The sequence below is a fragment of the Papaver somniferum genome, chromosome 5, assembly GCF_003573695.1.
Source record: "Papaver somniferum cultivar HN1 chromosome 5, ASM357369v1, whole genome shotgun sequence".
Classification (NCBI taxonomy): Eukaryota; Viridiplantae; Streptophyta; class Magnoliopsida; order Ranunculales; family Papaveraceae; genus Papaver; species Papaver somniferum.
The window spans coordinates 130,319,907-130,330,906 of NC_039362.1; the positions used below are offsets into that span (position 1 = coordinate 130,319,907).

The following is an 11,000-nucleotide window of genomic DNA, read 5'->3' on the forward strand; positions in this document are numbered from 1 at the left end:
CTGCAAATTCACATTTACAGGTTCAAGAGTTTAACGCACATAGACTCATATATGTAAGTATAAGCATGGTTTTTTAATCAGTATGTAAATTATGTACTGAACATTCTGAGTTTTTTTTTCCGGTTTCAATTAGTGTAGATTTTTAGTTTCTGAGGGTATATCATATATGCACTGTTATATTTGCTTTAGTAGCTGAATTTTACATGAAATAATGCTCTGGTGTTGGTTGTTGTCCATGAAAGGCAATCGATGCTGCTAAACAAGTTAAACCGGGATTTGGGAAGAGCAATTTCATTGTTCTGGGAACTATAGAATGGTAACTTGTGAAAATTATGGAGGAAATCCTTGCATACCTGGAGTTAAAAGTGAATGAAAGTGTTTTCAGTCATTATTTTTCTTTCAGTGCATCCATTATGCACTCACTTTCTCAGTATGTATCAGATGTACTGATTTTTTGGTTGTATGTGAAGTACTTGAAATTAGTATGTAATAAACAAACACGCCTTGGTTTTTGCTCAAGCTTATGTAATTTTTTATTTATTTCTTTTCATTGCATCTATTGCTAATTTTGAAGTTTCCATTGCACACTTTTTTTTTGTAGTACAACCAATATACTTTTTTTTTTTTGCAGTACAACCAATATATACTGAATTTAAACTTTTTTTGTAGTACAATCAATATATACTCTATTCTTTTTGAGTAGAACAAATACTAACTGAATTTAAACCAGTACATGTAATTATAGATTTAAACTAATTAAAGCAGTGCAGCAGATATACACTGAAATTTATCACACACATACATTGAGTGATCACTATAAATTAATGCTCAGATGTAAATTTATTTGAGTTTTAACTGTGTTTTTTATAACCAATAGACATTGTAGTATTTTTTTTCATAGTACAACTAATATACACTACTAGTATTGAGCACCTTTACTTCCATAAGAATGTGGCTTTACTTCCATAAGCGTCCAATGCTTGAAGGGAGGTCCGCGAATGACGATGCTTCGTCTATCTTTTGTAATTGCGCATCACTCAAAGTATATCCACTCAATCTCATGTTGGCTACTAAAATATGTAAGTCTTTGAGTCCAGATCTATACAACTTCGTACCAGGTTTTGGCACAACCTTCCCTACAAAAATTTAGTTAATTTTATTTCAGTGTAGCATTTATGCACTGCACAATCATCATGTCTGAAACACAATCATATATGGAAGCATAAACAATGTTACTTAAACACAATCATATATGGTTATTCAACAGTTTTTGAGTTATGTGTACTGAAAAATCTACATGCAAGAAACACAAACAATCTTATATAGAAGCATAATCAATGTTACATAATCAGTACTGGCCTTATGTACTGCATACTCATATGCCTAAAACACCCAAAATCACATGTGAAAGCATAATAATGGTTACTATTCAGTATGTGAGTTATGTACTTGATGTTCATAGGGCTTAAATCCAATGAAAGCATAAAAGACTTATTTCTTAAGTACTAGAGATATGTAATGGTGGATCATTATCTCATCAACCAAAAATAATAAACAACATATTGATTTTTTTGAGTATATAAACAATATAGTGATTTTTTACCTCGGTATTGTATATATGTACTGGTGGATCTATGTGTCAGAAAACAATAAAAACACACCGTGTGTCACTTTGATTGTTATTCAATCAGTTTTTGAGTTATGTACCCACAAATCTATATGTCAGAAAACACAAACTACAAACACAAACACTAAACGCATGTCACTTATGATGATTTTCATCAGATTTTGAGTTATGTACCTCTGATTAAACAGTCAAAATCCAAAAAAAAAAACATCTTATACGCAATGATGTATCATATTGGTTAAAATAAATTAGGTTTTTCCCGTACATCATATATGTACTTCTGATTCATACCTTTTTCTGCTACTGATTTCGATACTCTTTTTTTGTTTGTTTGTTTTTTGCTCGCTTATTTGGTTTTTTGTGTTGGTGATTCTTCATAATCATCTTCTTCTTATATAGGAGCAGTACTATCTTCGTAGATTTAGAAAAAAAATCTTGAATCAATATGGAAAATCGAAATCTAGGTTTAGAGTTTTGGTTTCTCAAAGATCGGAATCTAGGTTTTTGGTTTGTGATTCCTTGATTGAATCACAAGAATTCTCTTAGAATAGAGAAGGGAAAGGAAAAACGAAGAGAGACGAAGATAGAAGGTGTTTTTGCTAACCAGTGGGTTCGAACTTCGAATAGAGAGAAGACGTTCACACGTATCATGGAGGGGCAGCCAGGTCTTTTCCATCTTGTGGACCTAAGATTAATATTAATTTTCGGTTGGACCCAGAAATAAATAACTATTTGGGCCTAGGACCAAACAAGAAAATTTCCTTTTGTGTTACTTTTGTTTTGATGGGTTTTTTGTGGAAGGATGGTGACACCTCTAGGGTTATAACTCGCGGACCGTCAGAAAAAAGATGTATTGCTAAGAGCACAAGGCCTACCGAAAAGCCCATTTGTGATCTATCCGTGACCTGTGGGCCTGGAAAGACCAAAAACCCTAATGCTTCATCTTATACGTTAATATAAATTCTTATTTTTTGTTTTTTCACCTCCTATTGAATCTCTCAGCGGCCATTTGTGATTTACAGACCGGAGCATCTGATTCTAGAGGTTTTAATCATGGCAGAACAGGTTCGTACCTAACCTCCACAATTTTTTTTGAATTAGATATATGAATGTTTATCAATCTTCTGTTTGGTAATATGTTGTTTTCTCTGTTATTTTAGACTGAGAAGGCTTTTCTCAAGCAACCCAAGGTATTTATATGGTAAGCATGTGTTTTATGATAAAGCTTTGGGTTTTCTGTACACTGTTCAGTCATTGATTTGTGGGGGCAATGATTTTTTTTCTCACTTAGTGATGTTTTTGAAATTTTGCAGCTCAAAAGTATCAGGAAAGGGCAAGAGGCCAGGGAAAGGTGGAAACCGTTTCTATAAGAATGTTGGATTAGGATTTAAGACACCCAGAGAAGCAATTGAAGGTATGATTATTGATTTTTTACCTTTTTTTTTTGTTTTAATTGTTATTAACAACTGTGATCGATTTCGTTCAGTGTGTAATTTTTGTTGGTTTAGTAAAGTAGATTGAATTTAGTATTGAGAATGGTCACTCTTTCATCGAACAACTTATTAAGACATTTTTCGTAGTTATTTTGATCGAATGAATTAGTTGCCTCAAACATTAAGTGGCTAACCCACATTTAGGTGTCCTGTGGCATTTCGTTACTCCTGTTTTGGATTACTCTTCTCTCGCATCTTCGAAAATATACCCTACATTATGCTGTGGTGTTCATTTGTCGGTTCAGGCATTATCAGGACGGATGGAGTGGTTTGAAGTAGTTTTATGTAGGATTTGGAACAATGTTTTGTATGTAGTTTCTTGGGACTCTTGTGTTTGATTGGATTAACATTAAGTTAAAACATGGAAATACCCTACTGTATGTGCATCCTGCTTGGTTTAATTGTCTGGTGGGGAGTTGTTTCGGCCCTAAAGTTTGTTTCCTGTGGGTGTAGTTGGTCAGATAATGTAAAAACAAGGCAACCTAAGTTAAGTCGGATGTGTACCTCTGTAGTGGGGTTTCTTGTTTTTCTTCTTCTTTTTCTGTTGGCTATCTTGATGCTTCCTGGGCTGGCACAACATTTGGGAATCAATCTATTTCTGGATAATTCGCATCAGTTGGACGTATTACCCTTTCTTAAGTGATTGCAGTAAACTGGGATCATTCTGTATTCTTCCTATCAAGCTGTAATATTCATAGCTTTAGTAATAATTATGCATTACATTAGAGAAGTAAAACTAAAGATATTGGTTACCATATAGTCTAAGGTGCAGATCATTTATTAGGCATTAAAAACTAAACATCTTAAGAGATAATTTTTGTAGCCGAAAACTAGTCTAGTGTAAAAATCTTGATACTCACGACAATGTTAATGCGATAGTCAATCGAATATGATGAATCTATTTGGTTTTGTTGGTATTACATTAAGTCCTAAGGGAAGGATATAATACCAGGAGTAGAACAATGTAATCACTTGTTTATAAGTGTATGCTTGGCACATCTGCATGTTAATGATGTTTATTTGGCGTTGCATTCAAACACTGTTGAAGCAACAGATTTGTTTTCGTGGCTATGAGCTTTTATTAAATAGATATAAATGACTTTGTATGCAGGTACATATATTGATAAGAAATGTCCATTTACTGGCGATGTTTCTATCAGAGGTCGTATTCTAGCTGGTACCTGTCACAGTGCCAAGATGGTGAGGACCATTATTGTCCGCCGTAATTACCTGCACTATGTCAAGAAATACCAGAGGTAAGAGCCACATTAGAGGTTTTATCGACTCAATTGACCTATTTTTTCTTGATTGTTGATGTTCGAAAAGCTTATCTGTTTCTGTTGTTTTCCCTAATCTTCTTATAGATACGAGAAGAGGCATTCTAACATACCCGCACATATTTCCCCATGCTTCCGTGTCAAGGAAGGAGATCATGTTATCATTGGTCAATGCAGGTAGATGACTAAACCCAAGGATCCTCCCTTCCCTTTTGCTACTCATAAAGTCTTAATGTTTTTTTTTTTTTTTTGTATCTGTTCATAGTTACTGAATGGTATTATTTCTCTTGCCTGTTTCCAGACCATTATCGAAGACAGTGAGGTTTAACGTATTGAAGGTCATCCCAGCAGGGTCTTCAACTGGTAGTGGAAAGAAGGCCTTTACAGCAATGTGAGGTGTTTATTTCATACTTTTTTGACAAATCGCGAGTGTTACGTATAGGTTAGAAGGAGCTGATTAGCTAGATATTATTGTTTAGTTATGTCAAAACAGTTTATCCAGTATAAAGTCTCTGTTTGGCAGTCACATTCTTTTGATCATATTTTTATTTTATAAGAGAGGTATCCTTAACAATATCGTTCTTGTTATTTTCTTATATCATGAAGCATTTTGGGAAATTCATACTCTGATGATTCCTGATTTGATGCACCAGCCTTGGATGCCAAGGTTACCTTTCTGTTAATGAGAACAATTTTTGTAACTCAAGTTTGAGAGTGGCTAGCTTGATAACATAAGGGTATCTCATCATATACAATTTGCCAATGTGCCACTACATACTATAAAAGAACAGAGCAAGAATCTTGTTCTTATTTTAAGTGTGAAATTGCAATCTGTCCCTGTGGACCTTCATAGTTGATTTCAAGTAGCTATATAGAGACTCTTGACAGAGATATTCATCAATTGATGCCTTGGCTTTACATGATCCTATGCAAAATGGAAGCATAGCTGCTAATGGGGTGTACCAGTTTTTTAAGGAGGGTACCGATTTTCATATATGACAAAGCCATTTCCAGTTTGTCTATGTAAATTGGTACCCTTGCCGGTAAACTGGTACACCCCATAGTAATGTTGGGAGATTACCTCATACACCACTATTTACTCCAAAACGCGGAATACTTCAGGGGTTAGGCTCTGTAAACCATTTTTTTTTTGTAGTCTGGAACAAATCAAATGATTCAATACAAAAGGCAACTGTGGATGCCCTCAGGCATCTGTTGGGTGCCCAAAGCATGTGAAATGAGTGAATGTGATAAACCTTACAAAGATGAGATAAAACTTGACCCAGACAAACCAACTGTTATGCCTTTTCATAGACTTCTCTCGTACAGATAAACCACTTCCTGAATGTCTCTCCTGGCAGCTACCACATCCTCATATCCTCTTCTTCCCAAACCGAACCATCCTGCTGCTTCATATACTTCATGGAGTTCTTGCAAACCCATTTCATCGAATTCAGTTCCATCTCTCCCCATTTCATATACATGTCGACGACACAATTTCATGGCCTCGGTTGCATTCAATCCTTCAGGGAATTTCGATCTATCACTTACTGACGAAGATGAAGAAGGTAAGACTAAATATTTGTAGAAGAAACACGTACCACACATTCAGGTTTTACAAAAGAAATTCAGTTCTATCCCAAATGGTCTGCTGGAACTAGTTAAACTATGCGGGTCTTATTAGTTGCAAATGAAAACATTTTTTTGTCTGATTTTTATTCTCTAACTGTATAACTAAGCAGACATTGATTGACAGAAAAATCACAAGTTACGCCGCCAATGCCGCCAACAGAAGGGCGGTTTGAAATAGTTGTAGATACCGAAAACATCCAGCGTCTCGACCTATCTCCATTGCTCAGGATAAATGGAATTAAGTCGCTTGCAGAAGGTATTTTAAAGTTCAGTATTATTTCACTGGAAATGTCGATCAAAATTCGGTGGCCATTTGCGGTTTGCCCCATCCTATCCCATCTCCGTGGACACCCACTCTGTTTGGGACGGGTTTTGTCCGCACAAACGGGGATGGTAATGCCCGAATGAGATGGTTCAGATATGGGTTATACCCGGAATTTGTTAAAAGGTCCCCATTCCGTATCCGTCTCGTACCTTTCATAAAAATATTTTAGATTTTTATAAAAGTATTTATATCATATTTTTATAGTATTTTTTAGCTTTTATTAAGGATTTATGAGCATAAGATATTCTCTATAGCTTAAATTTTTATAAATTTCTAATTGTTGACCATATTTTCAATCATGACCCGATGATGCTTTACTTTTGGTTGTATAGGGAAACTGGTTGAGTAATTAAAATGATGATGGGATGAATAACATGAATGAAGATACTTAGTAGTGAGGAATTAAAAAGTTGAAAGAGAGATAGTAATTTATGATACGATTATTCTCTTTGCCGTATATTCTACGATGAATTTATGGATTTAAAATTTTAGAATGCATTATTTGTAAATATAGATTATATTTTAAATTATTGTTACGAGTAACCCATAAAGAACCCGTCCATATGGGCATTTTTCATATCCACCAGCCCCAATTTTCTTGTATGATGCGGAGGGTATGGTATTATTTTTTACAAATAAAACAGTGACAGGGATTGGCATCCCCGCCCATTGACCATCCCTATTTATCACCAATGCTAGGTAGTTCTTTTACACATTTGTTAAAGTACGTGCAAATATTGTTTGCAGCTGATCCAAAGGAACTTCTACAACAAACAGTTGGTTTTACTTTAAATTATACAAGAGAAGACCCGTATGATCCTCGAGAATTATCTGAATTCCCTGATATAAGACTATGGTTTGTGAGACTTGATGCAACTTATCCCTGGTTACCAGCAGTGTTGGATTGGCGTGCTGGAGAGCTTGCACGATATGCAGCTATGGTAGTCCCTCACCAGGTAAATAACATTTGTTGTTTCCTTAACCTTACTCGAGTCAGAGGCAGATTGTAGAACAATTGTCTTAAACATCTGACTCAATGGCTACAAAGTCAGAATATAACGTGTAAATCACTGTTCTTAGTTGACATCCACCAATTTACAAGAATGACCTATTGCACCAGTGAGTAAGAGGACAAGATATCTCAGATAACATGCATTAAATTGGTGATCATAATATTTTTTTTCTTTCTCTTGACAGATGAGCATGAGAATGGGAGTTGTGTTCAATCCCGAGGCATTAGAGTTATTCGTGATGAAAAAAGTATTCATTGTGTATTCATGGTTGAAGGAACAAAATGTTCCAAAACCGAAGTTAAAGACAGGCGACATGGCTAGGATGCTTGGGTTCAGAATTGGAGATGAATTATTCGATTTAATAGATGCACACAATGTTGATCGTTCATAACAGTCAGGAACTCGAAATTACCTGAAACAACAACTATAAAAACGTTATGTCAGAAAGAACTAGGTTCAACATCTAAAACATAATTGATGTTACACCACACATCATTTATGCAAAAAAGCAACTGAAGCCCCGTAGGATATAAACAAATTAACTAATCTATGCAAGATGCTAAACATGCATAAGTGCTAGCACTCATTTTGCGAGGAGATTTCCTAAGGATGAAGATTATACAAATGTCCCACAAAATTCTAACTTATACCACAGTGTTTCCTGGTTGATTTTGTTGTTTTTGGTAGAAAATTCTTTATTATGTTTATAATAAATTAAAAAGAATTGATAGTTTTTTCTTTTTTTTTTGTAAATAAGATTCAATTAATAAAACTAGAGTAAGACGGGAGCCCGAATTATATCATCAGTAGAGCCATCTAATACAAAAGATGGGTATCTCTTCTCCAATATTAGATTACTACTACTACAATTTGTGTTAATGGATGAAGGAATAATAACATCCCAATCTAAAATAGCGAGATTTTTTTTTATAACTTCCATGGCCAATGTATCCGCTACTTCACTACCCGTTCTAGGCGCAAAATAAAATTCTAAGAAGATCCGACAGTGTTTTGCTAGATTGTTTGCTTCCTCCAAAATAGCTTTATTTCTCCAAGAGATGACCACTAGATTGTCATTTAGATTTTTGATTAAGCTTTCATAATCATTTCCAATAAGAGCTCAACATAACGTGCCAAGGAGAATACAAACTAAGGTCCGATGGTACGAGGTTAAGAAACCTGCAAAAAGGAGAAGGAAGAGTAGTGACAATACTAGATTTCGGGGGTGGGACTTGGAAAAATTCTAAACTTCCGGCTAATTGATTCAGGATGACTAATATTTGAAAAAAAATATAACCCTAAAATAAGTACCTAGAAAAATATTTTGTAGTGAGATATATGACTTTTTCTTAGAATTTGATATTTGACTTTTCTAAACCGAGATATTCAAATGGTTTTACTATTGCAATTTCCATGTAGCTGTTCTTAGAGCATTGCTCGGTCGAACTCGCAAGTGTTGGTATCTCAAGATTGTTTGTCAAGTTTAGTTGCCAAAACTATAAGTCTTGATTTCTAGTGTACTTATACCTAAGTCTCGGATTAGGATAGTAAGTGTAGTTGAGCTTTACACTCCACGGTGTTCATCGAATGAAGACGAAGAACTATTCAAGGGAACTTGTGGAACTTCATCAACAAAAGGTATGTGGAGACTTGAACTTATCTATCACTCAAAAGTCTATCTACTTTATCTCCTATTTGAGACAAAAGTCGTATTGCTATATAGACTTCAAAGATACACATTTGTTATTTCGAGCCGAGTTTATCTCGCTTATCTATTTCTCGAAATATGTGTTGGTAAGCTTTCGCTTTAGCCGAGTTCATCTTTACTCGTGACGAAAGTCATATTGATTATTTCAATAACTTGAAAATCACTTTGATGCTAATAGTTTGTGAATAACAACTATTTTAACATCCTCTAAGAAAGTTTCAATGATTGAAATGAGAGTTTAGAACAAGTAACCATGTTTGGATATAAACATAGTGTATTCTCACATTTGTGTAAAAGTCCAAAACCGGGAACCTAAAGTATGCGTACCCGCACGCGTACTGGCGATTGTTGGAAATCTGGGTAAGTATGCGTAGCCGTTTGCATACTTAAGCAGGTTACTTTCTAATATCGGTTTGTTCATGAACTAAAATATTTATATAATAAGGAATGCAATATTTGCAAACCTTGGCTATAATGTTCATGAATTGATTCGAGTGAATCAAAATCGATTTTGCTTCGATTGTGTCTTTTATACTTCTACGAGATCTAAGAAGTTGAACAACTCTCTAACTAGTTTCGTTTGAATCATTTGAACTAGTTATGGTAAAGATGAATAAGGTTGATATGAAAGTGCTCATACAACTAACCATTGGTTAACTATTGTTGAACCGACTAAGTGTACACGTTTAGGTACGGTTACTCAAACCTAAATGAAGGTACATTTCATTTGTGTATAACAAGCTAAGTTCGATCTAACAGTTGAAAGATATTAGCTTGAATCTAATCAGGTTTACATCTAACGGTGAATATTGAATGCTTTGTTACCAAGGTAACTTAGATTGCAAACCATGATTTGAAATCTATATAAAGGAGAACTCTAGCAACTGGGAAACCTAATCCCCACACCTCCGGTGTGATACTAGTTGTATAAGATATAGTCGATTCTCCTTTAACCTTAGGTTTTCACGAAACCATGTAGGTTAACGACTTAAAGATTTCATTGGGATTGTGAATCCAGACCCAACTATTTTCTTTGTAGTTGCATGATCTGATATTGTTGTTTTCTATCGTGTTTGAGTACAATCGTAAGATTGGCTTGAAATTTGTATCTCCGATAGACAAGATTAAAAAGTAGTCACAAAAACCTTCGTATCATTGTTTGTGATTCCACAATATCTTGTTTCGTTATCGATTAAGATTATTATGAGGTGATTGATAATGCTAAGCTGTTCTTCGGGAATATAAGTCCGATTTTCAATTGGTTCCTGTTCACCTTGATTTATCAAAAGACGGAACAAAAACTCGTAGGTATATCTGTTAGAGACAAATTTATCAATTCAATAGACTTTTCTATGTGATACAAATTTATTTATCAAGTCTTCGAATTTGGGTTGTAGCAACTCTTAGTTGTGGGTGAGATAAGCTAAGGAAATCAAGTGTGCAGAATCCGGCGTGGTTCAAGAGGCGTAAGGAACGCGACTGTACCTTGATTTGTGTGAGATTGATTAGGGCTCAACTACATTCAATACCGAAGTTAGCTTTGTAGTACGCTAGTTTCTGTAGCGTCTTAATATAGTGTGGTGTTCAAATCTGGACTAGGTCTCGGAGTTTTTCTGTATTTGCGGTTTTCTCCTTAACAAAACTTCTGGTGTCTGTGTTATTTCTTTTCCGCATTATATTTTGTTATATAATTGAAATATCACAGTTTTTGAGTTGAATCAATTAATTGGTAAATCCAACCTTTGGTTGTTGATTGACATTGATTGATCCTTGAACATTGGTCTTTGGTACCGTTCAAGTTATTTCTCTTGTATTCAATCAGGCTCGAAAATTCATATTTGTTTGATTGCGAATTGAATTGAGAAATTGAGATATAACTCTTTGATATACTTTTTATTAAGATTGAGTTGGACTGTCTAGTTGAT

General features: G+C 34.7%; 2 protein-coding genes across 2 annotated transcripts; both read left to right on the forward strand.

Annotated features, from left to right (window-relative positions):
* Positions 1-2,624: 2,624 nt before the first annotated feature.
* LOC113277805 (40S ribosomal protein S11-1) lies at positions 2,625-5,015 on the forward strand. Its single transcript, XM_026526800.1, has 6 exons — positions 2,625-2,692; positions 2,788-2,828; positions 2,941-3,041; positions 4,232-4,376; positions 4,485-4,574; positions 4,699-5,015. Exons 1-6 carry the CDS (start codon positions 2,681-2,683, stop codon positions 4,790-4,792), a joined length of 483 nt encoding a protein of 160 aa, XP_026382585.1. The 5' UTR covers positions 2,625-2,680; the 3' UTR covers positions 4,793-5,015.
* Positions 5,016-5,688: 673 nt separating this feature from the next.
* On the forward strand, positions 5,689-7,857 carry LOC113282707 (protein CHLORORESPIRATORY REDUCTION 6, chloroplastic-like). Its single transcript, XM_026531759.1, has 4 exons — positions 5,689-5,965; positions 6,154-6,285; positions 7,102-7,310; positions 7,552-7,857. Exons 1-4 carry the CDS (start codon positions 5,743-5,745, stop codon positions 7,756-7,758), a joined length of 771 nt encoding a protein of 256 aa, XP_026387544.1. The 5' UTR covers positions 5,689-5,742; the 3' UTR covers positions 7,759-7,857.
* The last annotated feature ends 3,143 nt before the right edge of the window (positions 7,858-11,000 follow it).

Excerpts from the sequence above, each read along its gene's own strand:
- LOC113277805 (XM_026526800.1), top strand. Across the intron at positions 3,042-4,231 it reads ACCCAGAGAAGCAATTGAAG|GTACATATATTGATAAGAAA; the intron begins GTATGATTATTG and ends CTTTGTATGCAG. Across the intron at positions 4,575-4,698 it reads GTTATCATTGGTCAATGCAG|ACCATTATCGAAGACAGTGA; the intron begins GTAGATGACTAA and ends GCCTGTTTCCAG.
- LOC113282707 (XM_026531759.1), top strand. The coding sequence starts at position 5,743 with ATGTCTCTCCTGGCAGCTACCACATCCTCATATCCTCTTCTTCCCAAA. Across the intron at positions 6,286-7,101 it reads AATTAAGTCGCTTGCAGAAG|CTGATCCAAAGGAACTTCTA; the intron begins GTATTTTAAAGT and ends TATTGTTTGCAG. Across the intron at positions 7,311-7,551 it reads CTATGGTAGTCCCTCACCAG|ATGAGCATGAGAATGGGAGT; the intron begins GTAAATAACATT and ends TTCTCTTGACAG.